Below are 24971 nucleotides of genomic sequence, written 5' to 3' on the forward strand. Positions count from 1 at the left end.
GTTTTAAAAGACAGGTAAAATGGATTACACCTATCTTGTACCAAAAAAGCATAATCATCCAAAAGATAGGATTCTTTCCTCATTCTTGCAACTCCATTGTTTTGGTTTAGATAGACAGGTATCTGCCAGGGAGGGTTGGAGTCTCCCTTAAAATGTAAGCCCCTCCCCCCCTTTTCCAAATTATCATAAATTTGCAATTAAAAGGCTGTCATGCAAAGATTTTGGGAATAGGTATAGCAGTTCTTTACTAGGGATATAAAAATACAGATGTTGTAGTACAGAAGAATAAGCAAACAAATAAACAAACAAGAAATCCTAGAAAAAACCCTGACAGAGTCAGAAATACAACCTGACACCCTGTTGGTCAGGGTGTTGGTAGCAGTCCAAAGTAAGCCCTCCTGGAGTGGCAGATGTGGTTCTGTTGGAGTAGAGATGGTCCCGTTGAAGAAAAAGGGTCCAGTAATGATGAGATGGGTCCGGTCTTCCTCCAGGGATCCGGTGGGAAAACTGGATACCTAGTGGGACTGTGGCTCCTTTTTATCTAGGTTAAGATGGTTTGGCTCCTCCTCCCTGTGTGGAGCAGCTTACAATAGTGCACTGTAATGTGTAATGTCATTGAGGAGCTCTTAATGGTCCATTAGCAAAAGACATTCCCATGGAAGTAGTGAAACAATGAAGAGAGATAAGTAGCACTCCACCATCTGATAAGCGACAGTGACCCATTTGGGCGAAGATAAACAATTCTGCTCCACCCAGATGGCATAGAATAATATGCTCTTTACAAAACCCATGACATCCATATACTCTGCTGATGTTAAAAATGAGGATTTTAGGGGTGTTATTCCTTAGGGTTTTAGTATGCTGGTAATATTCAGTGCCATGCTTCAAAACCCGCTACAATTCCTTTGCTCTGAAGGGGGTATGAGAATTCCCTCTCTTTTAGGAGGAGGACACGGGAATTAACAAGTCTCGAAGTAGCAATAGTTAATATGCATGTTCATGAGTAAAGCAAAGAGGGAAAGGGGTATTTTCACTGTTAGGGGTGCTTAGAAATGCTGAGTTAGTAATCATTTTCTTTTGAGCTGAAATTTCTTCTTTATCTAAATTTTTCAGATGTTGAAAAGTTAGCATGAGAGGCTATAGTGTCAGGAACCTACTGTTTATTTTCTGTGACTATTTTATAATAAAATTTCAAACCCATTCACATTGCTGAAGTATACTCACAGAGTCAGTTCTTTTCACTTCCTGAAGGGTTATTTTTTCTAGGTTTTAGTTTGCATTGTTAGTTTACTGTCTGGGTGATACATGGAATATGTTCCAGGAACACAGTAGAAACTGGGGTTTCATTTTCTTTTTCATGCTGCCAATAACAGAAATCTCAGCTTTATTTCTGATGCCACCTAAAATGAACCAACACAATGGGTCTTCAGTGGCAAAAACAATACAGCCAGTACTAAGAGAACTACATCTGAGGTGTTAGGAACTAAGGTAAAAGATTGGATTTTCAGAAAGTGTTTACCTGTAGCCTGTCTGTTTCTTTTGAAATAGGTGGCATTTCTATCAGACATTATTAGGAATAGGTTTATTCTTTTGAAAATTCTGCTCATCAAACTTGTTACTGTACTTAAATATGCTTATCTGTGAGCGAGCCACATCTGTGTTTGACCCAAGGCATCTTTGAGTGTGGTCTCTCCATGGAGAGAGTCTGAGATAAAGTGAAACTGTCTTTGGTGACTTTTGCCTTTCTTCTTAAAAACTGTGCATTGGTAATTTCTAGTCTAACCTCCCTTCTTCTGATACGAAACTTGGCTCAGCCTCTGTCTCTTTCCCAGCCTGCGTTCCTACCACTTCCAAAAAGTCAAATGTGGCATCTGTACAGCTGGAGAGGAAAGGACTTTCTTTTTTTCCATGAATCACAAGACCATTATTCTCTGCCAGTGAATCACTGACAAACACCTTTAAAATAATGTTACTAAACTTGAAAAATGCTATTAACTTATCCTAGGTACTTTTAATATGACTCAATATGATTCATTACCATGACACTTACAAGAAATAGGACATGGGAACTTTAAAATTCCTTTAAATTAAAAAAAAAATCTGATATTTTATGTTATTAGATGACTGCTTTGGGGTATGGTAGTCTAGATCTGTTGCACATCATTGTGTGTACAGGTTTGTAAATGTGCCTAGTGCATTAGGAATACAACCAAATGTTTGACAAGTGTTGACGTAGGTAAAGGAACAGAGAATCTTAACTGGATTCTAGAAAGACAGAAAAATATTGCCTAGGAAATATTTTACCTGACTTTGACAAACATATACCTGGTTAAAGATTCCTCTTCACTTCTTACCCCTAGAAGAACACTTGGAGAATTGATTTTTCTAATGTAAAAATTGTGCATTTCTCATTTGACAAAGTTGGTTTGTTTAGTTCCAAAGAACTGTGTGAAAGTTATACAAGGTGCAGTTTTAGCCATGAGCTTCATCTGACATTTATAGACATCATGTCAAAAAAGTCTCTGCACCTAAGAATGTACAGTTATAAATCTTGGAAAATGAATTTTTGTGGAGACATGTATATGTATATACACAAAACATTTCAGTATCATGTTTTTGTTAAGATAAAATTAAGAAGGGAAGTTTTTAGTGACTGAACTATTCCTAGGCTGACAGCAGATTTTGAAACATGTTTGTATTTGTGACACTTGTGTTTCATAGAAGCAGAGAATAATTCAGTTTGGAAGGATTCTGTGAAGGTCATCTTGTCCAAGCGCTTTCTCAGAAACAGACAGCTTTGAAGCTGCTTTAGATTGCTCAGGGTCATAGTCAGTCAGGTTTAGTAAGAGTAAGGAAAAAATGGACACTGAAATTAAATGTTACAACAAAATAGGGTCACCACAAAATTATTGAAAACTATATTTAGATGTGTGTCTGTGAAAGTGAATGAATTGCATTTTATTTATCCTTCTTTGTATTTCTTCTCAATAAAATCTATAATTGAGCATCATGGAAAATGCCTGAAAGAGAAGTCTTGAGTGCTATTCAGCATGTGAATGTGTTTTAAAAGCTTGCTTTAATTTACATTAAAAGAGAAGTAATGCTAAGCTCTTCAAGCTTAGTCACTGGAGTAGTGCAGTATTGGAAAGGCAAGTGATGCAACAGCAAGAATACTCAGTTATTTGCCTCTAGGATTTGTGCTTGAATGTCTAAGCAAGCCCTAGGGGCCTTTTAGTTTGTTAATAGTTTACCTTTTTATTCTGGATTACGTGCCCTGAAGATCATGATTTTGAATAAGGCAGCAAATGAGGAGTTATACTCAGGCTTTGATGTGATATTAAATAAGAGCTGGAAAAAAATATTATCAAAAACTTACAATGGATGTAAACATTTCAGAATTTTTACCTGAATGATTAAGCATGTATCTATTGCAGTAAAGAAATATAACCCAAGAAATTGTTGAAATATGTTAAGAAGATGCTAAAAAACCCCACCAATCAAACTGCAAGAACAACTAAATACACTCATTTCGTATCTGTGAATATGACAGTCAAATGGAAAAGAACAATAGCTTAGACAGTAGCTTAGAACTTGGGTTTATTCCAGCACTTGTGATACTTCGGGGGTCTCAAATTCCCTTAAGTGCTTTGCACAGCACTGTGTAGTGATCATGCAATCTGTCAAAATAAACCCATTTAGGCATGCAGCAGTTTTTCAACACAAAGACTTAGAGCTACAAACCGGTTTAACCAAGGAGTTTCCACATAATCTCAAGACATCCATCGGGATTTTCATAGTGCTGAATTGTCGGCAGAAGGGGATGAGAGCTGTCATCATTAGAGAGGAACTGAAGTCAGCAGCAGGAGTTCACTTCTTTCCTTTTAATTGCTACCACTATGTGCTGAAACCCTGTTGGTTTCCATGGCTTCAGTAAAATCAGGTCTCTGTTCCCTAAGTCCTTGTACGAGATGTGACTGTCTACTTCTGTCACAGAGTTACATTTAAACATGTCTTAATTTCCTCAGTTTTGGGAGATAATTGCATTGTGAAAGTTTCAGTGATGATGCTGTCAAAGTTTTTAAGTAGCTTGCTACTTGAAGAAGCTTTGCTGTTCTTTCAATTCTTTTTAGTGTTTTACTCTCTCCTGTTTTTCCCCACCCCCTTATGTCAAGTTGCTATTATCACTTAGTGAGTGCTTTCCCTTCCTTGGTCTATTTCACTTTCTTTTGTGTAGCCCTGGGAGCTCAAAAAGCTCTCAGGTCTGGCTGATGAGAAGTCTACAGCAAGCCTGGAGTGACACCACATGACAAAGAAAGATAGACACATATATGTATATATATCTATCTTTTTTTTTTTTTTTCCCCAAGTGAAGTGAAACTTTTCACTCCCCAGGACTAGCATTTCCCTGCTCTAATTTTGTGATGAAAATTTTTGAATATTTGGTTTTCTCTCATACTACTTTTCACATACTCATCAGACTGCTTTTTGTGACATTTCTTTGCTATCACTCTAGCCAACTAAAGGAGGACATATGTTGCTCCACTTCTCAGTCTGAGATAGAACAAGCAAGGTCATATGGTCCCATAATGCTGGAAAAGACAATTCCTACAGATATCACTGAAAAAGGACAAGAAACACATTGAAGAAAAAAACTAGGCATACATGTCTGTCACAGCTCAGAGGTTATTAATATGAGCTTAATAGAGATAAAATAGTGAAAACCTAACCTGGAGAGAATTCACATCTATTCTTTTGCTTCAAGCTGTGTAAAAGCAGAGGATACACCATCATATTTTTATGAGTTGCTTCACTGTAGAAGTGGTTTCATTCATTGTCTAGATATGCTGTTCTACAGTATCTGTATCTGTTCATACAGATTTTATGTGTATTATGAAAAATAAAATCCCTTGGATCATTTTTTGAAATACATCTTTTTTGAATACCATACTTGGTCTGCACAGTGCTGAGAGAACAATATCATTCTACAGATATCAAGTGAGAGTAAGTGTATGAAGCAGTTGTAGTCACGTGTATTGTGGCTTTGTAATGAATGTGCTGAACCTGATAAGGGGCTTGAAAACAAATGGCGTTGTGAGAGATGAAAATCTGTACCATATGGAACATGATATAACCAAGGAGTCTCAAAACTCTGACTCTAGGGAGTGTGCCAGTGTATGTGGGAGAAGTGAGAATTTCATGAATTATGTTACTCTTGAGTAGATTTCGAAGTAAAAAAGAGTTCAACAGTACTCTGATATATATGCAAATATTCTTGTTCTCTGAATGAGACATAAATGCAGCTTTTATGTTTAGGCTTTTGAAACTGGGGCTTTGGACAAAACACTGGAGAGGAGAAGTACAATACAGTACAGCATGTGCAGATACCTGAAAACGTTGGTGGAATGATTGAAGTCAAAAGACAGATGTGTCAAGATTTGTGTTAGAGTGGGAGACGGCACAAAGTCACACATTGTGTGGCAGAAAATGGTTTGGTTATTTGGCGTGTATCACTCTGTCTTGAGAACAGGAAAACCAACGCTGGTATAAATGCCAGATTGTGAAAGAATTGCAGAGCAGAATCCCTTCTTAAAGATCTTAGTGCCTTGAGTAGGTGGGTTTAACAAACACTTTCTATCAAAATCCTGAATTGGATGAAAGTACGTTGCATATTATAAAATCACCTATTTGTTTCAGTGGGATGAAACATTAACGTGTTAAGCTGTTGTTTGTAATGTGGCTGTGTGCTGTTGAACTGGGCATTATTGAGTGACAGGTAACACCCCCACTATATATGTGGTGTTAATCTAAGCATGGCTGAGTGAAAAGTAGAAAAAAATCCTGTATAGATTCACTGTCAGGTGAATAGAGAAGAGCTGTATTTGTTAGGTAAGAAGTACTTTGTGGAGAAAAATCTTACTGAAGAAAGTCTGCAGAAATACACAGATCTTTACAGCAATCTCACATGCTCATCCTTTTTCAGCTTGGTGTATATCTAGAGGTATTTCCTCCTTATAAGTATCTTAGGTGCCAAACTAAGTAACCTTATCTGCTTTAATACAGAGCAAAACAGAGTCTTTCAGAGACTCTTTCAGAGACGCAGCAAATCCTGGTCCATATCTAATCCTCCCATGCCAATTAGGGGCAGAGTTGTCAATCTTTCGTCTCATTTGTAAACTATGTTACTTGGTTCACTCTGCTTGCCCACAGCACTTCGTATTTTATTCTCCTCTCCCTTTCCAAAAAAAATTAATTTGCCAGAGTTTTCTAAGCTTCTGATTCTCAGGTTTCACTTCATCATGCTGTCAAGTACTTCTTGGAGAAACCTGGTCTTGTAGAACAAGAGTGAATGTAATTTCTGGAAGGAGCTTTGGGGTTTTGTTGGTTTTTTGTTTGGGTTGGTATTTTGTCTCATTGGAGAAGGTATTGTCTTTTTCATCCAAAACGGAAGTATCCTGAGGCAAGAACCCTAAGCCAAAGATGGTAACAGCCTTAGCCAAGATTCTGATACTGGTGTTCTATAAAACAGCTTTTTTATTAAAATTACTCTGTGAGAGATTCATTTTGGACATAATAAAAATTTTCTGAGTAGTTCAGGCTGTTTTTAATATCTGCAGAAAACAAGTATTAGTTTCATATTGCTTCTTAAAAGAAAGCTATGACTTCGCTTAAGGAGAAATGTGAAAATTAAAAATTAGTACAAAATGATTAAACTTCCTAAAATGTATAAAAGTAAGTTTCAAATGAAAGTGTCTCACAGTATATTTCATAGTGCAAGGGGATGTTTTCCCACCACCTGAAATAAACTCAACAGTAGTTTATGAATTAAAATTTCTTGCAGCAAAGTTTATTTAAAGGAACTGCTAATTAGAAGACTTGAAAAGCAAAACCAAATAAATATCTTTTTTATTTTTTAAAGACCATAATTTCAAAGCCAACACCATATAAGAAAAGTGGGCCTTACTTACAGTGTGAGAAAGTGCCATGACTGCAGTAACCAAAACTGAAAAGTTTTAGCATTATCATGCATGTATGTGAAATTAAGAAATTCTGACGAATGAGTGCCAAGCCTACACTGCCTTCACAGCATGTAGCTTATCTTTGTATTTAAGAATTTTGAAACTTTGCATAAAGAAGATAAAACCAGCATTGCTTAGACTCAAGAAAGTTTATGGTTTTCTGAACCTACAGATCAAGAGTTGTCTTGAAAAGCTGAAGGATAATTCCCATTGTAAAATTCAACAGACAACTTTTTAAGGAGCACCAGTAACAAAGTTGTTAGGGTCTTTAACAATTGTAATAATGGAAGACAATAAAAAATATAGCATGTCTTTAGGAATCTAGGAATGAGTCAGATATCATTCTGTGAGCATTCTCTTGACTAAACTTGCTCTGACCAAACCTGCAAGTTTAGGCAGTAATTTGTACTTTAAAGTCACTTAAAAGATGTGTGAGAGAAAAGCATTCCACAAATTTGGCTGTGAACACCAGAGTAGAGGTAGGAAATCAACAGTTAAAAAAAAAAAAAAAAATCAGTGGCAGGAAAAAACACAGTGGGGGGGAGGGGGGAACCAAAATTAAACACAAAGATCATTTCAGTAATAGATTTTGGGAGTATGTGTTGTCGCCTGAAACAGCTTCCAACCTCTAGAAAACATTTCGGGAAATACAGTTACGCCTTCTGTCTTAGACTTTTCACGGACTGATGGACTCTGAAACAGGCATCCTGATATGCTGCAATGTCAGGGTGAGGTTGCAGCAATAGTTAGGTGAATCCTGTGAAGTTCAACTGGTTTTTTTTCTAACTTCAATGCTAGAGATTTTCAAAATCATGTTACTTCAAAAGATTATGAGAAATTATTTTAGCTGTACTGAAGTAATTAACTCACTCAAAAAGATCTATGTGAGTTCTGCAGTCACCTTATTGATTAGAATTAAAAAGAAATTAAAATGGAGAACAATTTCCGTGTGATTGTGGTAAGCCTGTTTAACATGGTAAAATACAAATCACTTGTATTGTAAAATACAATCCCTTTCTCAGGGAAGTACTTAGTCTGCTCTTGATATGCATTTCTGATATTCTTTCTGCTTCTTGGACTTATATTCTTCCATGATTTTTTTACAGACTGAATGACTTTACATCATTCTTAGTCAAACTTTCTTCTAAGGCAAATACAGCCCTTGAGCAGAAAAAAAGAGACAAATGAGGCACAATAAGGACAAAATAATCAGTAGAATCGTAGTGAAGGCTATCATCCATGGTGAGCTGCAATGTCATGGGAAAATAACTTCAGTAGTTCTTGGTGTCAGCTAAACTCTGTTCCAATAGAAGTCAATGTGGGGCACTTCTGTCAGTTACTGACAAAATAACACTGCAGCCTCATGAAGTTGCAGCCTGATATATGGCTGCTCATAGAGGTGTGTAAAAGGAGAACACAAGATGGAAGGCTGAGCAAAAAGAAGGATAGGTCTCAAGGCCTTCTGACTACCCAAAACTGGTACCTGCTGGGGGTTCTTATTTATTTTCGCGCTCCTTATTTGTAAGTATAACAGTCCTGAGGGAAGAGATTCAAACTGGCCACGACTTACAAGTTTTATTTTCTTTGCCTGGCATGTGAACAATCTGTCATTTTGTTCTGTCCCCAAGTGCTGTGTTTCAGTGCTGGGAGAAGGTGTAACATCACTCATCTGCAGTTATGCTGTGTGGTTGTCGGAGGTTGTCCGCCACCCCTGGGAGAAATACAGCCAGGCCTCTTCTCTGCTCTGGCTGAGCTATAAAGAATTCGGATGGTCCTTATGGCGTGCAAAGCCCCATTTGAGAAAGCCATAAAGGAGGCAGGCAGGTGCAGTAAACCTCAAGATGAAGTGCTGACCTTCCCTTCACAGGAGAGCAAGAAGGCGGCCTCAGGGGCTGGGCTGCGAGAAATTGTTTTGATGTGGTAGTTTGACCTGATTCTCTGTGTTTGAAAAGTAAAGCTGAGCCAAGAGACAAATTTGAGCTTGGTGGTAAATCCCTGAGAAGCATAACCTATCCAGCATGAACAGGAGGAAACTCAGGCAGTATTTTATTTAAACTAAACTGGGCATGTTGTGCTATGCTAAGCTTTTTGTCAGCCTGTGTGCAATGACTGGAGCCTTGCAACAAAAGGCGGGGAAGGTAGTAAGAAACTAAACTAACAATTAAAAAGTACATTCATCCATCTATTGCTGTGCAATTTTATGCAAATCTTCCTTGTATAGTCAGTAACTAATTATATGAGGTTTTTATAGCAGTAGAAACTGAGAGCTTGGGCAAAGAGATGGAAAGATTTACGTCAAGAAATAATTCAACTAATAAGAATTGAACACAAAATAATTTGGATATGAACCCGTATATAGGATCATAGAATTATGTCTGTGTATATATATGTGTGTACATATTTGGACATGCTAATAATGATGTTTGAGCAATACCATTAAAAGTTTGTAGGTCTGAGGCTTGTTCAAACTCCTTTTGTCCCTTATGCGTGTTGGGATTTTTCGCATAGATTTCTTCGACTGAAGGATCTTCAAATAAAATAGGCAAGCATATTTAAGCCTGAATATGAATCTCAATTAAGACGTATCAGTGGAGTATTCTAAAAGAGGAAGACTTTTTCTCCTCTGTATCAGCTGCTATTAGTTCTTATTAAGTATTTATCTGCATTGTCACCAGGCCTCTGAGCTCATTGTTAACTTGCTTTGTAAGCATCCAAGAGATGTAAGGCTTGGAGTAGAAAGAGTACAGTGAATTAACCTGACAGATATATATGTTGAACCACTCCCAAACATGAATCAGCATGAGAAAAAGCATGAATGTTCCACCTTGGAAAATGCCATGGCTAAGTGGTAGTTCAGTTGTTTCAGGCTGCGGGATGGCATTTTCATTGGTTAACATGAAATGGGAGGGAGACAGATACGCCAAGAAAAGCTGTGAAGATAATTACCACACCTTTTTTTTTTTTTTTTTTTTTTTTTTTTTTTTTTTTTTTTTTTTTTTTTTTTTTTTCTCCCCTGGAATGGGGACAAAGGAGGTGCAAAAACTAAAGGGTGGGGAACCAAGCCTTGTGGAAATGTTCAGAAAGCATTACAGTAGTAAAGAGTACTTATTGGAACTTGGAATTACAGCTTGACAAGGGCAATGAGATTTTAGTACAGCAACAATATGCTGTTGAACCCGCATACTAAATGCAGAGCATGGAGAGAAGCATGCGGCACGAGGAGAGATCTGCACGTCAGTATTGCTGGTCAGAACTGAAATACAGTAGCTTTTAACCAAAATGTTCCTACTGCATTGTTTTTCAAACCAAGGCTCTCAAAAAGCCGTGAGGGATTGTAGCCATGCTTTTAGCGATGTTGGCTTTGATCTGAGGTACAAAGGGTTTTCCATGTAGGCGAGGAAGACCCTTCATAAACCATAGTGGGGAAAAAGAAGTGTAATTGCTCTTAACTTTTGCGGCAAGTTTCTGGTGCAGTAAAGCCTTGCAGGGATGTACATATTTGTTGAGGCAGCTCGTGCCTGACAGCTTGTAGATCCTGTTGATCAAGTCAAGGACTGCAGCCAGAATAATTGCTTTAAATTTGCTGGATAGAGAAGTGCCAGCGAGGAGTGCTACCCTGTGCTTTTAAAAGGTCTCCTAAGGGGCAGAATCAGAACAGTGTTGCAGTGTAACAGATGCACATTTATGGATAAATGTCAAGGATAGCACTAATTCTCCCGAGAAGTGTGTAGCAGTGTTACCACATCACTGCTTACACCCAGCATTGCCGTAGCATTTTTTAGCTCTAAAATGTTAATGGGAAAAGATACAGTAGGAGGAAAAGAGTGCTGAAATTATTTCCTCTGAAAAATCAAATGCATTTTTTACAATGAACTATAACAACTAAGCACACCCCACATAACAGGCAAGCTTTGATAGTTTTTTTTAAAGCTCTTCAGACACATTTTTTTTAAAATCTTGTGCTGTCTTGTGCTAATAATTATGCCCAGATTTGTCCTTGTTACCCTCCAGTTTGCCTTTCCCTATCAAAACTAGGTCTTGGGGATTTGGAAATCTACCTCTTTCCAGAAACACAGATTACTGCATATTTTTTAAATCTCTTTGAAGTTAAGAATAAACACAACAATTTTATTTTTAGAGGTTTGTTGGGGTTTTTTTGATTGCAAATCAAGTATTACTTAAAATTTCTAGAAATTGGCCTTTTGTTTTACTAATGTTTTAGGACTTTTGTTCCAGGCTTCCTGAAGTATGTAGAAGTAGTCTTTTTCTTTCCTATGTGTTGAACAGTAAGCCTAATTAATAATGACATACAGAAAGGATTTCAGGAAAATACTCCTAAAGTATTTAGAGAGTGCATGTTACTATAAAATGTGCTGTATGTGTTGAAATATTGGGAGAAAAACATGAATCTGAGATGATCCCAATGATGAAAGAGAGATTAAATCAAAGATTTATAATGCTGACCTGGAGGTGTTTGCTAACTACAGAAAATACTTACGGAGTGTTTCAGTACTATAATGATTTCCATATTATAGCTGGCTGAGAAGCATTATGATACGTGCAGTCCTCAATCCATTTCCTTGGATTATAAATTAGTTCACAATTATATGCTGATAGCAGAGCTGCACATTGCGTGTACGTCTCTTGGGTAATGAGAACTGCATCTCTTGTGAATGCAGAATACTGATAAGAGCATTCAGAATCTGACATGCTGCAGGCAGGCAGCATGTAGGCTTTCACACACAAAATGCATCACATTGAATGCATTGAAGTGCAGTTAAAAATGCAGAAGTGACATTTGATTTAAATTATTTAGAAAAAAAATGTATGGAAGCACCATTTTTCTTAATAACTTTTCTCAGTAGTACAGAACTAGATACATGACCACAAGCAACAGTAAAAGAAACAAACTGAACAGTCTGAGAAGTTTGTGAAATAAAAGTATTTTAGTGCCCCAAATTTGCAGTACATATTCTGCAATATATATGTAGTTATATCACTGTGGTAAGTCTAAATATCTAACTGTGAAAATAGTTTTGGCTAAGAGGCCCTTAAAGAATCAAGTATTGCATTGAATTTTACAATACTCTGTGTGCACAGGGGGTTCTTAAACCTGCATCTGCTTTTCTATAAATAAGAAACAGTCTCTTGGGAAAAAAGTTATTTCACACAGGAAAAAAAAAACAAACAAACCCAAACATGTACTTAAGGTTGACTTATATAGAAAAGCATAACCAATACATACTTCCAAAAAAGAATTAGAATTGTGGTTTTGAAATGTGTGTGAAAAAACGGTGACTTAATTTGCAGCAGTGTGTATATGTGTACATATCTATTTATCTTTCATGACATTCTCACAAATAGTAGGAACAATAAGTGAGATTATTGAGTAGAGTCTTATATAATGTCTTTCAAATATTTTGTCCTAGCAGATCAGTAGGATGAAAGAAGTACTCTTGTTTTCTTTTGGATTTTTTGTTTGTTTGTTTTTAAAAGCATGACAGTCTTCAACAGAAACTAGTGACAACAGAAACTAGTGTAGTAAAATACTTCAGAGTTAAATGTTTTTCACTGTTTCTGTTTATAAATGACAGTAATTTTGAAAGTCTTTTTTCAAAGCTCGGAAATGTTTTTAGCCTCTAGCTCTCATTGACTTGGATGAATTAATATTGGAGTTCAGATGCTAATTTATGTGACTTGCTTTTGAAAACAAATTTAGGTCAAATCCTGTTTCTGTAGGAGTATCCATTAACTCTGTCATTAACTCCAGGAAATTTTTCTGTTCACAGCCTCTGTTCTTTAACTGACAATTAATTTTTTCTGACTGAGTCACTTGCCTTCAAGTATAGAGTTGCCAAATAAAGTGCTTTCTTTAAGAAGCAAGGATATTTTCTTCATGCAGTGCAAATGAATTCTGTAGAAATCTAGCATCTGAGTAATGGATTTACTTTTTATTATTTTTCCAGGGAAATTCTGGCCTGGGGTTCAGTATTGCTGGAGGAACAGATAACCCACACATTGGGGATGATCCTGGGATATTCATTACTAAGATTATACCAGGAGGAGCTGCAGCAGAGGATGGAAGACTCAGGTAAAAACAAACTTATTACGTGTGTTTGGAAATAAAATACATAATTATTATAATTGTTTTCTGGGTGCCATATGCCAGCTGGATCTTTCATGGGGTCAGGTGCAGTAAATGACATGGTTGGAGTCTCCTTTCTGCTAAGACAGCTGATTGAAGGAGCTTAGAGCAACTGAATAAAGGTGGTTAAATCCTGTATAATAGAGGGCATTTGATGGTGCCACCTCCTTCTTAGTACCAGGTACTTTAGTTTAAAAGGTAAGATGGGGACAGCAGGAGGAAACCTGAATATCAGCATGCAAGTCTTCTTTGCCTGGCCTTTCTGTGTTCATGGCTGAAGAACTACACATTGGTCTTATACTTTAGGCTATCAAGACTTTCCAAACTACAAAGCCATTGCCAAAAAATTATAGCTATTTGTAGATGCTTCCTGTTATTTGGCTGCAGTAGTGAGATGTGTTTACTGCTGTTTCCAAATATTATTTTGTTCCATGAGGATGTGATGGCTGTGCTGTATGTTCTGAGTCATCTCCAGAGTGGTCTGTTGCTTTAGATCCTGAAACAGCCATACAGATCATTTGATGGGGTTCTCAAATACATGGCAGCATCTCCCTTAAACAAGAGGAACCACAGAAATGCTTGTGCTTGTCTTTCCTTATGGACTGAATGCAGAAAGGCTTCCATCACAGAGGCTGCCACCTTACTCTTGGTTGTGCAGCCTACTAATGCACCAAAAAGCTAATTGAACTGGAGAAAATTGGGCTAAATTTCTGATGCTTTCATGGTCTGAGCGCTGAATTGGCTCTGAGAGCCTTTGCCAAAATCAGATGGTTTAAAATTCATAAAATGTACCAGATGGTATAGCAACATTTTTCCTGAATCGTTTTCCTTGAATTCAAAGCCAAAAGTAAGGGGAGTTGGCCAGTTTAAAGAGCAAGTTCGGGATATTTCTTATGCTATATTAATAATTTGATTTTGGAAATTTTTCTCTTTTTTTTTACTATGATAGTGATGAGGAGTCATGGTGGTTGGCAGTGCCTGCAGAATTTAGTTTTACCAAGGGTTGTAGATAAAAGGAATGGGACAAATACCATGTAACTTTGTGACTAAAATGCAGCAATCTACCCCTACGCTAGTCTCCTAATAGTGAAGAAATACCTAAGCATTTCTAGATTGTGATTCATTTCATCATAAAGTCAATGCCTAAAATAGAACAGAAGAATAAAAGAGCTTATCTTTTTGTTGATGACTCAAATGAAAAGGAGTTTCTTTGCCTAGCCCAGCTGTATTGATATGTACTGTAAATATCTGCATTGGGCCAGATGAGTTTCATGGAAAACACAGCATGAAGAAACAGCAGTATTTGGAAGTCATGCTATAGAATTAGACATGATGAACAACAAAAAGGGGTCTTAAACCTGAAACTGCCTTTCTTATACTAAAAAGAAAGAATTACTTGCAAAAAACAGTAGTATATTTTTAGTAGAATTTTTAATTGCATATGAAAACTTCTTTAGTTTAAGCTATGAAGAAGACAGAAGCAATTGCAGTATTTTGCTATCTTTGTAAAAAATCAAATATTTCATAACTCATCCCTGTATTAAATAACTACTGTAGATTTAACTCATGATTGTGTATGTGTTGTAAATATCTTGGAAAGACCACCTAAACCCACAAAAAGTAGCAAACTAAGGCAATTCATTAATCCATTTTAAGATTAGACATGGCAAACTTTGTGTTTTGTCATAAAAGTTTAGCAGTACTAGTATAGTTTCCTTATTACTAAGACTTATATAATATTTTAAGCATATACTTGACATGGTCATTCTTCCTAGTCTCAGATTTTAGAAAGATTCCTCCTTTCCTTGTTTTATCTGGCAAATGGGCTTCACTTTGCTGCAAAGTCACTTTTTAGGAACACCTCAAAATGTAGTTATCAGTGGTCATTACTGATATGCCACTGAAAGCCATATCCTGGGGCAGTCTTCGTTGACTTGCACAGTAATTAGTTGTTCGTAACAGTTTATCAGCTGGGGCCACTCTATAGGAACAAAAGCTTAACAACATGCAGTAATAACTGCTAAGAGTAGTGATAACATAAGTTTCTTAGCAAAAGTCCAAATTTCAATTACCTGATAATCGAGGGATTGGTGTTTATAGATGGAAAAAATACATACTTTTTTTGTCTGCTTTTCTTTTACACTCTGCCTGCAGATACTCTACATTATATAGCAGTGTGGGCTGTCTGAACTGGCTTCTGAATCTACTGTCTGGTTTCAATCATAAAAGCCTGTAAAATCACTTCCACTGCATTTTACATGATGTCCCTTTGATCTAACTTAGTTGAGTGTAGTTCTTCAAACAGCAAGACTATGAAAGCAACCTGTAAGAAATTGACTTTGTGCTCCAGACCCTTGGGAATGTTTTACATGAATGTATGGGTTGAGAGGGGAGGAGTAGGTCAAGTGAAGTTTCATGTAAGTCCAGCAAAAGCAAATGCAGTCTGCTGCACCTGGGAAAGAGTAACTCTCCAGTGGTAGATGTATAGTTAGAAGTACATAAATACCAGATATAAAACCTGATGGGAGGGAGTGAAGATAAAGAAGCCCAACCTTTATCCGTAGGGTCCAGTGACAGGGCAAGAAGCAATGGACAACAAGCACATGAAATTTCATCTTACCATGAGGAAACTATTTTTTATTCTAAGGGATACTGGGCATAGGTAACTCAGAGAAGTTGTGGAGTGTCCATCCTTGGAGATATTTAAAACCTGACTAAACTTGTTCCTGGGCAACCTGAAGCAAGTAAACTTGCTTCAGCAGAGAGGGTTTGACAATGGAATCTCAAGGGGTGCTTTCCAACTTAAATGCCACTGTGATTCTTTAATTTGGCATCAGCTAGCAGTGTGCTCTGGCAGCACTGAAGACCAGCATCAAGGTGAGCAGAGATGCACAAAGAAAGGACTAGAGGCAACAGTCACATGTTGCAATAAGGGAAATTCCAGTTGTGTCGGAGGACAAAAAAGATCTCTTTAATGTAACTGGTGATTCCATGAGATTATGGCATCTCTCTTCTCCAAGAGGTTCAAAATTCATCTGGATTAAGTCCTAAGGTATATATGATTGAACTTTCAAATTGGTCCTGCTTTGGGCAGGAGATTGGACTAAATGACCTCCAAAGTTCCCTTCCAGCTTGAATTGTTCTCCAAGTCTGCAGATTACTCTTGTGAATAAAACTTGTGTGTGAGACTGAAACAAAGGTGATTAAATTCCTGGGTTTTTCCTTTAGTGGAGAACAATACTTTTGTAGACAGTAGGTACAATGCATAGTGCAGGTTTGTATCACTTCATGACCCGTATCTCTGCTTAAAAAATATCAATAATTATGAGCTACTTTAGACTTCACTCATCCTAAAAAAGAAGTTCCCTTTTTTGAGAGACTTCCTGAACTTTCAAAAATCAGAGAGGCGCAGAACCACAGGATATCTCAAATTGGAAGGGACCCATCAGGATGATTGAGTCCAACTCCCTGCTTATCTCAGGACTGCTACTAAAACTAAACCATGTGACTGAGAGCATTGTCCAGATGCTCCTTGAGCTCTGCCAGGTGTGGTGCCACAACCACTTCACTGGGAAGCCTCCTTCAGGAACGGACCACACTCTGAGTGCAGAATCTTTTCCTCATGTCTAGTCTGAATTTCCCCAGAGCAGCTTCATTCCTTTCCCTTGTGTCCTGTTTCTGATCACCAGAGGGATGTGATCAGCACCCCCTCCAGTGCTCTCCTCAGGGAAGTATTAATGGATATGTTTATGTACTACTCTCCCTGAAATGCCCTGACTTGTAGAATTAGTATAAGAACCATCACACTGCACAACTCAGATTTTAGAAGACATTTAGGTCAGTACACTAACTCCTCGTCTTGCAAAATAAAGCTGTGGAATATTTTATGAAATCCATATAATATACAGAAAATAATTTCATACATTGTAAATAATATAAAATATATAATTTGGTGGAATTTTAAGAACTATTTTAGATTTAATTATTTAGCTGAATGTGACTATAATAACCTTGGAACTAAATGGAGATTATTTTTTCTCTGAATGCTTTATGCCATGTTGCTCTGAAGATTTGGGTTTCAAGCCAGGGATAGACAGAGAATATAAACCCTCTGAAAGTAGCAGTCATTCCCACTGAGTTAAAGGAGAATTTCTCTCAACAGTTTGATCTTTTAAGACTTTCAATGCATAAAAACTACTGCTTCTGTCTCATTCATGTGGGTTGTCCATGGGCAAATGTCTACTTTTTAATAAGGAAGTCCTGAATTTAGACTTCTTTTATTCTCTGGAAGAAAGAGAATTCCAGTAATTATGACTCAGTGCCTTTTTTTGTTTTATTTGCGTTTGTGTCAGAGAAAAAAAGTAGCGTTTGTTTCAGTTGCCTACATAAAGCAAAGAACTTCAATACAGTATTCAGTGGTGACTTCTTTTGGCTTATCGATCATAAGTGCACCTCTGGCTTCTGAAAGGCAACGCATAAACCAATTCATCATTCTGTGAGAACAAGAGTGATCAGCTTATGGAACTAGGAGCACAGCTTAGTGGCAGAACTTGATTGGAGGGAAAAAAAACAACTAAAAGAGTAATGCAAAACTTTCAATTATGATCAAGTTTAAAAGAGCACAGACACAAAATTTTAATACATTTTTAACAATCATAAATAAAAACCATTTTGAGTCAAGAATCACTCTTGCTGATTATAGTTTCTCACAGTCTAAGTTTGATTTTATGATGGAGATAGTTTTCTTAGAAAGCTTTCTCGCTTTACAGGAATGAGAGGGTCATGTGAGTTCCTTATGTATTGCTATCAAAAATACACATCTCCTTCTTGAAAAGACGAGTTTGAAAACAAGAGTTTCAAAAGGTCTTGGGATCTAAAAAGTAAATAAAAGAATCTTGTATAGAACAAGAATTTAAATCTTACATTTTATACCAATCAGTTGGTCATGGGAATCTTACTGAACCTGTGATACAAAAGTCAGTTACTGCATATGTGACGGAATATGAATGAGTTAATTCACAAGACTGTGAGATAGATATGGACAGTCTTGAGCTTGACTTTCAAGGGTTAATGTTGTACCAGAGGTTATTTTAGTATTTAAGCCTGAGCTGTAGTCAAAAGGAAAGAAGGGTTGATGTGAGGGCTGAGTCCAAGAGAAGAAATTGGTTGCTCCTGGGAGGATGCACATTGCCCTGGTTTGCTGCCCAGACCTGTGGTTGTTTCGTTCCTTCTTTCTTCTAGGAAACTGATTTCCAGTCTCTTCCCATTTGTGTACGTATCAGTTGCTTTTCCTTAAGAGTGTGGACATTTGTAAGGAGAACTTAAACAGGTTGAGAAAATCAGATCAATTGAGAGTTACCTTTGGCAAACTAATCAGAAACAGCACTGGTACCTCCAGCTAGCTGAATATCTTCAGTTAAAAAGTTCTATGGCTGTTCATTGTTCATCTTTCCTCTGTTAATGTATATTTCCTTTTCTTTAATTACTGACTGCTAGGAGGCTTAGCATTGTAAATCCTGCAGCATTTTTTAGGCATATGCTGTGTTTTTCTGCCATCACCCTGTCAGTTTCCCCCATTGGATTCCCTTCCCACCCTCAGCTCTCAAAGTGATTTGGTGTGAGGATAGGAACGCTATACATGTGCTAATGGCAGGAGACAAGCAAAATAACTTGCCTTCAGTCATGCAGTAAATCAGGCAGAAAGCTTGGAATAGTGTAGTGATTCCTTCTCTCATATTTCTGTGCCTTAAAGGCTTCAGTCAAATGCCCACCAGCAAAGGCTCTAAACAAATTAGATTGGTGTTCTCTTCAGTTGTCAACTAACCTGCTGTGAAGTGTTAAAGGTTATAAATTTAGCTAGATATATGTAGCAAGAGAGGAACTCAGAAGACCCTTTGTCATGGATATTTGTGGGGAAAAAAAAAAAGATTGCATTCTGATCCAGATTTTGAAATAAGTCTGTGTTTCACTAAAACAAAACAGAGAGGAAAATTTGTGATTTCATGCTATTAATTCAAAGCTTGAAAACTGGAAATGAGAAACACTGGTATTGTGTGCAGTTTACCTGAGAAACTCAAAGGAAAGAAAGGGAGGACATGAAGCAGAAGTGAGTTTCCACCTGAGAGCTGATTGGATAACAGACACCCCATGGGCTGTGCTTTGCCTCTGAGGAAAAGTCTGAAGCCCAGATCTTTCCAGCAGCAGGCACATAGTTGTTGCCCATTGGTGTCCATTTGTAGCTCTAGATTGCTTGCCGAAAGCCGAGTTGAGAATGATGCTATGGGGCCTTTTCAGATGAACATGAAGAGCCCTTCCCAGGAGAGATCATGTTCTTTACAAGCGTGTGATGTGCCTCTAATGCAGCTTGGGAACTGGCTTTATTCCACCACCCTTATATATCAAAACAGAAGTATGTCTGCTTTGTGATTAGCTGCCTTAGTCCCTGTTAACTTCTGATCTTGTACTAAGCCTATCAGTACCAGGTCTACGCGCGTTGCAATGGCACACGGCTTGTCCAGGATGTTGTTATAATTATGGTGCTGCCACAAAACACTGATTCATATCTGCACTGTTTACAGGCCTCTGACAATGCTATTAGTTCAGTACATAATTTAGCTGTAAGTTAATAAAGAGGCATTCACCCTATTAGGCAAAACATGCTTGCTTTGCAGACAGTCATAAATTAGTTCATGAATTATTGACTGTTCACTCTGTCCTGGTTTGTGTTAGGAAGTTTGATCTTATTAACTGTCTGTGTAGCTGTGTGTATCTCTTTTGAGCTACCGTGAAACTGAAAAAAAAAAAAAAAAAAAGAATTACCGCAGGCGATCTACATGAAAAAAGGCAGGTCATAAAATCCGAATCTGATTTTCAAATGTTATTTTCAAAATTGAACATGTCTCACCATGGCTCACATTTTAAGTTAACACCTTAATATGGCTTATCATCAGTGGAATATTTGACCACGTAATTTTGTTCACTGTTGCCTGCACCACTTTATTTTTCTTTGGCTGAATCCTTCTTTCTCTCTTTTTCCTAAGTGAAGTTTGCATTCTTTGTTCAGTATTGCAGATGCCTAGCGTGTCTCTGAATTGGTTTATACTGTATTACGTAATGTTATTTATATTATGCTTTTCCTATTTTGAAAATAAGATGGTAGGCTGTAAAAATTCTTATATGATATACAAGGAAAGTAAAACTTTGTTTAAACAGCTGACTTGTCACACAAAAAGAATAGAAGTTAATGAGTAATAAAAAGCACCTCTCTGGATTGTGGTATTTGAAACTGATGAATTTGAGGAACTTCTTTATAGACATCAGTGCTGGACATTTTTATAAAAGTTTTCTTTTGTAACACAAAGCCTCAGTACCTTCCCCATACGTTTCTGAGCTGTTTTCCACTAATTGAATTCCACTGCTTGTGACTAACCCTTAAGCAAATTAGCATTGTACTAGGACTCTAGCTTATGTAAAGCCCATTGCACTAGAAATTCCATGCAATGGTACTGAACTGGTTAACAGGTCTCTCTCCAAAGAGTTCCTTTATTACCCATCCTGCCTGAATTACAGTCGCCCCAGAGTGCTGCAGTAGCAGAACAGCACCATGCAGCCAAATCCTTTATTTCATCAACATGTTTGCACTGATACTGCAGTTAAGAGTTTAAATAGCTCAGTGACAGTTTATTGGGAGCAAAAAGCTTTCTGTGGTTGCATACCTTAGAAATCATCACCTTTCTGTGGACTGTAGTGTTAGTCAAGGAAAAGTGTTTCACGTCTCACCTGTTGAGGTGTAATCCTCTGGGATGCTATTGAAGTTTTCATTTCTTTCAATTTACACAAAACCTGAAAATAAGATTTTACATGCAAAAAGAAACTGACTTGAGTGACCATTAAAAAAAAAAAAAGATTCCTTTTAAGCAGCAAAGATCTGATTTTAAAACTTTTAAGAAAAAACTTGGTCAACATTTTGTTTCTGACAGCCAGAGCTACTAATACATTATGAGACAGTTCATACTCTGTCAAAACTCCTGGCTGTAGTTTGCATAAAGAATTTGGACTTTCGGACTTTTGCCAAGCCATATTTTCTGACAGCACCTCATCATTGTTACATTCCTCACTCCACTTTTATTGCAGCTGTTAGAGCAGGGGGTCCCCACAACATAGGAGTTTTCCTATCAAACTTGTACAATGTTAGGAGAACCTTGTTTAGACGTGCTGTTCATGTCATGCCATCCTCTGTGTTACTTTGAATCATAGCAACACCAAGCAATACGCTTTGGTGTTTTCTCTGTGGGGTCCTTATTTGCACTCTGAGTTGCAGCTGTGTTGTATGCAACCCAGTGGTACTGATGCTCTTAAGCTGGGGAAGTTTCTTACTCAACTTGAACGACGTGTTTTCTCTTCCTCCATGCTTTTTAAAGGCTACATCTATGTTGGGAGTAGCTATTCCAATCACACCAAAGCAGGAGGGAGGGTTTTCTGCTTGTCGGTGCAAGCAGAGGGATGGCAATGCTGCTTTGTTTTGTGCTCAACTTGCTGGGCCTGATCTTTGGCAACACTTTTCTTTTTTGGTGCTCAAGTTTCCCCATTTGTAAAATGGAAACAGTGATCATTATCTTTGCCTCACGGGGGTTGTTGTGAAGCTAAAACGAGTCCATATTTGCAAAGCCCTTTGAGAGCTCCAGATGAAAAGTACTTGTAAAAATCCTGAACCTGGGATTGCCTCCTGGGTTATCTGTTGTAACTGGTTTTCCTGCACAAACCTGAACGTGCTGCAGACACTGCTGGTGTCAGCTGGGAGAATTTTGATTTGGATCGAGGAACAGCTGAGCAGTTCAGTGCTTTCAGCAGGCAAAGCACACCTCGGTCCCAGGCAGCACCTTGGCTGTCCCCTGGCTGGACAGGCCACAGCGTGGCCCAAGCCGCTGCCATTCCCCAGACTCGGGGCCTCACAGCTGCCGTGGCGCTGGGGCAGCCGGACCCGAGGGCTCCGAGGGTAAGTCAGGGCTTCGAAGCCGGAGCTGTCCCTGCCCTCTACCACACCTACTGCGCCTGGCCCGCGGCACTTTCCAGTACCTGCCAAGCAGCCCTGCAGCTGGGAGGAGTTTGGCTGCTTCCTGATGCCCTCATTCATCCCAGGCTTTACAGAGATTTGTTTTCTTTCCCTTTCCTTTATCCCAACACCTTCCTCTCACAACACCCCACAGCTACCTACACCTCCTTCTGTTCCTCCTCTGCCTCTCCACTGTTCCACTTCGGCCTCAGCTGTTGACGGGCAGATACGACTTCTTGTCCTGTGAGCAGCAATTTTCCTTCTGGCCACCATTAGAGGCTGCCAGAGCCGCCCAGGTCGAGCTGAGCCAGCAGCAGGGGCTGGATGTACTGGGAGTTCTAGCACTTGGTTGCTAGCAGGAGTAGTTTCCGAAGGAGAGCATCGTTCATGGCAGTGGCAGGAGACGAGACACAGAGAGACTGAGGATAACTTGGGAGTTAGAGAACGGACACAGGAATGGAAAAATGTGGTAAGATCAAAGGGTACCAAAACTGAGGATTGACCTGGATGAGGAATATAGAGGGAGAAGAAATGCAGGGTGGGAGAATATTTTGGGAGGGGGGAATAGAAAAAGTAAACCTTAGTTCCTATAGATCTTGCAAGAGATTAATAAAGAAAGTTTGATACAAATTTGAGCCCATTTAAGAGAATCCTTAGGGAGTCCATACCAGTCCTAGCATCCTGCCCACCCTTTGCATGCCCCCTCCCCTTCCTGCCCCATCCTGCCCATGCTTCCCTGTCTGCTTCCTCAGTCATCCCCTTGCTGCCATGAACTTGGCATTGAACACAGTCATTGAAACACAACTGTGGACTTGCCAGGGCTGCTGGCTGTGCCCAAGTCAGTGTCTGACAGGAATTTGGGCAGTGTCTGGCAAGGCAATCAGGCAGTGGCTTGCTGACTGGGCCGTATCTGCAGGGGTCACCCGATGGAGCTGCTGGCCTGAGTCTCCTTGCACCTGTGTCTGTGCTGCACTGCTGCAAATCTTCTGCTTTTAGTAAAGTCGTGCTTCATTTCCAATAGGTTGAGGTGGGAATCAGGTCTGCAAAGTGCAAAATGGTATTTTATGTTTGGACAAGTGTTTTGATTTGTCTTTTATACTTGTGCGTCTGGTTCATTTCCAACCCAGCAGCTTTACCTTGACGTATGTTTGTGTATTGCAGTCCCAAACTCTGTTTGAAGAGGATGCTAATTATGCAGAGGACATTTTAAAAGGAATAATGTGGGAAGTGTAGGATCATAAACTCTGTACAAAATTATCACAGGTGTGGCTTACCTAGCAAGATAGTTAATTTGCCTTAAGTTATTCTGGCCAAGCAATAACTGAGAGCTTGATGGCACAGAAAATCATTTCATTATAAATGATTTAAAACATCTGTACCTCCAGAATCATTAAACAGTGACAGGATATCATTCTGCTTTCAGGGTGTTTGTGATAAAGGAAAATAAATGATGTAAGAAGAGGTCCTCCTGTTGCAGATGTACTTAAATTTGACTTATATTCTAGAAGTTTATGCTTGAGTCTGTGTGCAAGTTGAATGGGTGTCAGCTGCTCCTCCCTCAAGCCCATATAGTCACACCCTGTGAGATGAGCATCCATTAGTTAATAACTACTCCCCATGATCAAAGAGTGCATTTGGAGATGCAGCTCTTCTGGGAGGCATCAGACTGAGTGGGCTTTTGCTCCTCTCCTTGCTCTGCATGGGGCTTGTATGTGAAACATTTTTAACCCCTCTGATTTTTATTAGACACAGGAAGAATGGCACTCCTTTTTGGTGGTGTTGTTGGCTCAGCCATCAAGTAGATTATATGAGAAATGTTATCTGCGTGGGTTGGTTTGGTTTTGGTTGTTTTTTTTTTTTTTCCAAAGGCGAGGATTTAGAGAATTACATTTGGAGCTAATTTAGAATTTACTGACACTTTTAGCACCTGAATATTATTGACTATCTTGCATTCTGTCATTATGAATAGATTTAAAATAATATCAAGTCAATATTGTACCAAATTTCAAAATTAATATTGGATTAAAAATCAATAATGTCACACTATTATTATCATCATTTTCATAAGAATTATTATTATTTGAAGCTGACATTTCTAAAATTATATGAATGCTCATTGCATGGTATTAGTTTTGACATTTTGGCAACAAATTCATTCTTAGAGCTAAAAATTGCCTTGAATCTCCTTACCAAGTGCTTTTCTTTTTTAATCAATAATTTAAAATACAAATACTCAGTGCATTTGGAAGCAGTACATTTTTAAGCTTTCAGTGCATGTGTCAACATATTTAAATTACACTGTTTGTTTATTTGGCTTATAATAATTTAAATAACCTATTTTTTAAGTCTCTGTTGCCCTTGTGATCATTTCTCATGGAGTGCTGGGCTGCCTCAGTGCATAAATTTTGCTATCTTCAAATTACAGGTCTAAGAAGACTTAAGAATATTATACTGAAGCTGAGCAATCACTTTTTTGGTCCAAAATTAGGTCCAAATTGCTTTTAAGTGCCAAAGGGAAAGAGCAAATCAGGGCTGCCTTCATTCACAAAAGTAGTGGCAAAATCACCTTCCAGGGGAATCTGCATTCACTGCCCTTCTCTCTCTGGGGAACCTGAGGCTCCAGCTTCCAGAGGAGTAGTCAGACCATTATACTGTACGGGCTGTGAAATCAGAGTATTTTATTCTTTCCTCTCAAGGTTTTTTAACTTCCTCAAAGACAAGTAAAGGTTACTTGGGCCAGAGTAACATTGCAGTGAGC

General features: G+C 38.3%; 1 protein-coding gene across 9 annotated transcripts in view; it reads left to right on the forward strand.

Moving 5' to 3' along the window:
* Nucleotides 1–24971, forward strand: part of DLG2 (discs large MAGUK scaffold protein 2) — a 993549-nt gene that overhangs the window by 658103 nt on the left and 310475 nt on the right. For all 9 annotated transcript variants that reach the window (XM_066175626.1, XM_066175625.1, XM_066175627.1 and 6 more), the window contains one exon: nt 12983–13107. In XM_066175626.1, coding sequence (XP_066031723.1) covers nt 12983–13107 — 125 coding nt within the window. The remainder of the gene's footprint in view (nt 1–12982; nt 13108–24971) is intronic.

The sequence above is a fragment of the Chamaea fasciata genome, unplaced genomic scaffold (genome assembly GCF_029207755.1).
Source record: "Chamaea fasciata isolate MVZ Bird 193981 ecotype frontalis unplaced genomic scaffold, bChaFas1.0.hap1 SCAF_2, whole genome shotgun sequence".
NCBI classification, from domain to species: Eukaryota; Metazoa; Chordata; class Aves; order Passeriformes; family Sylviidae; genus Chamaea; species Chamaea fasciata.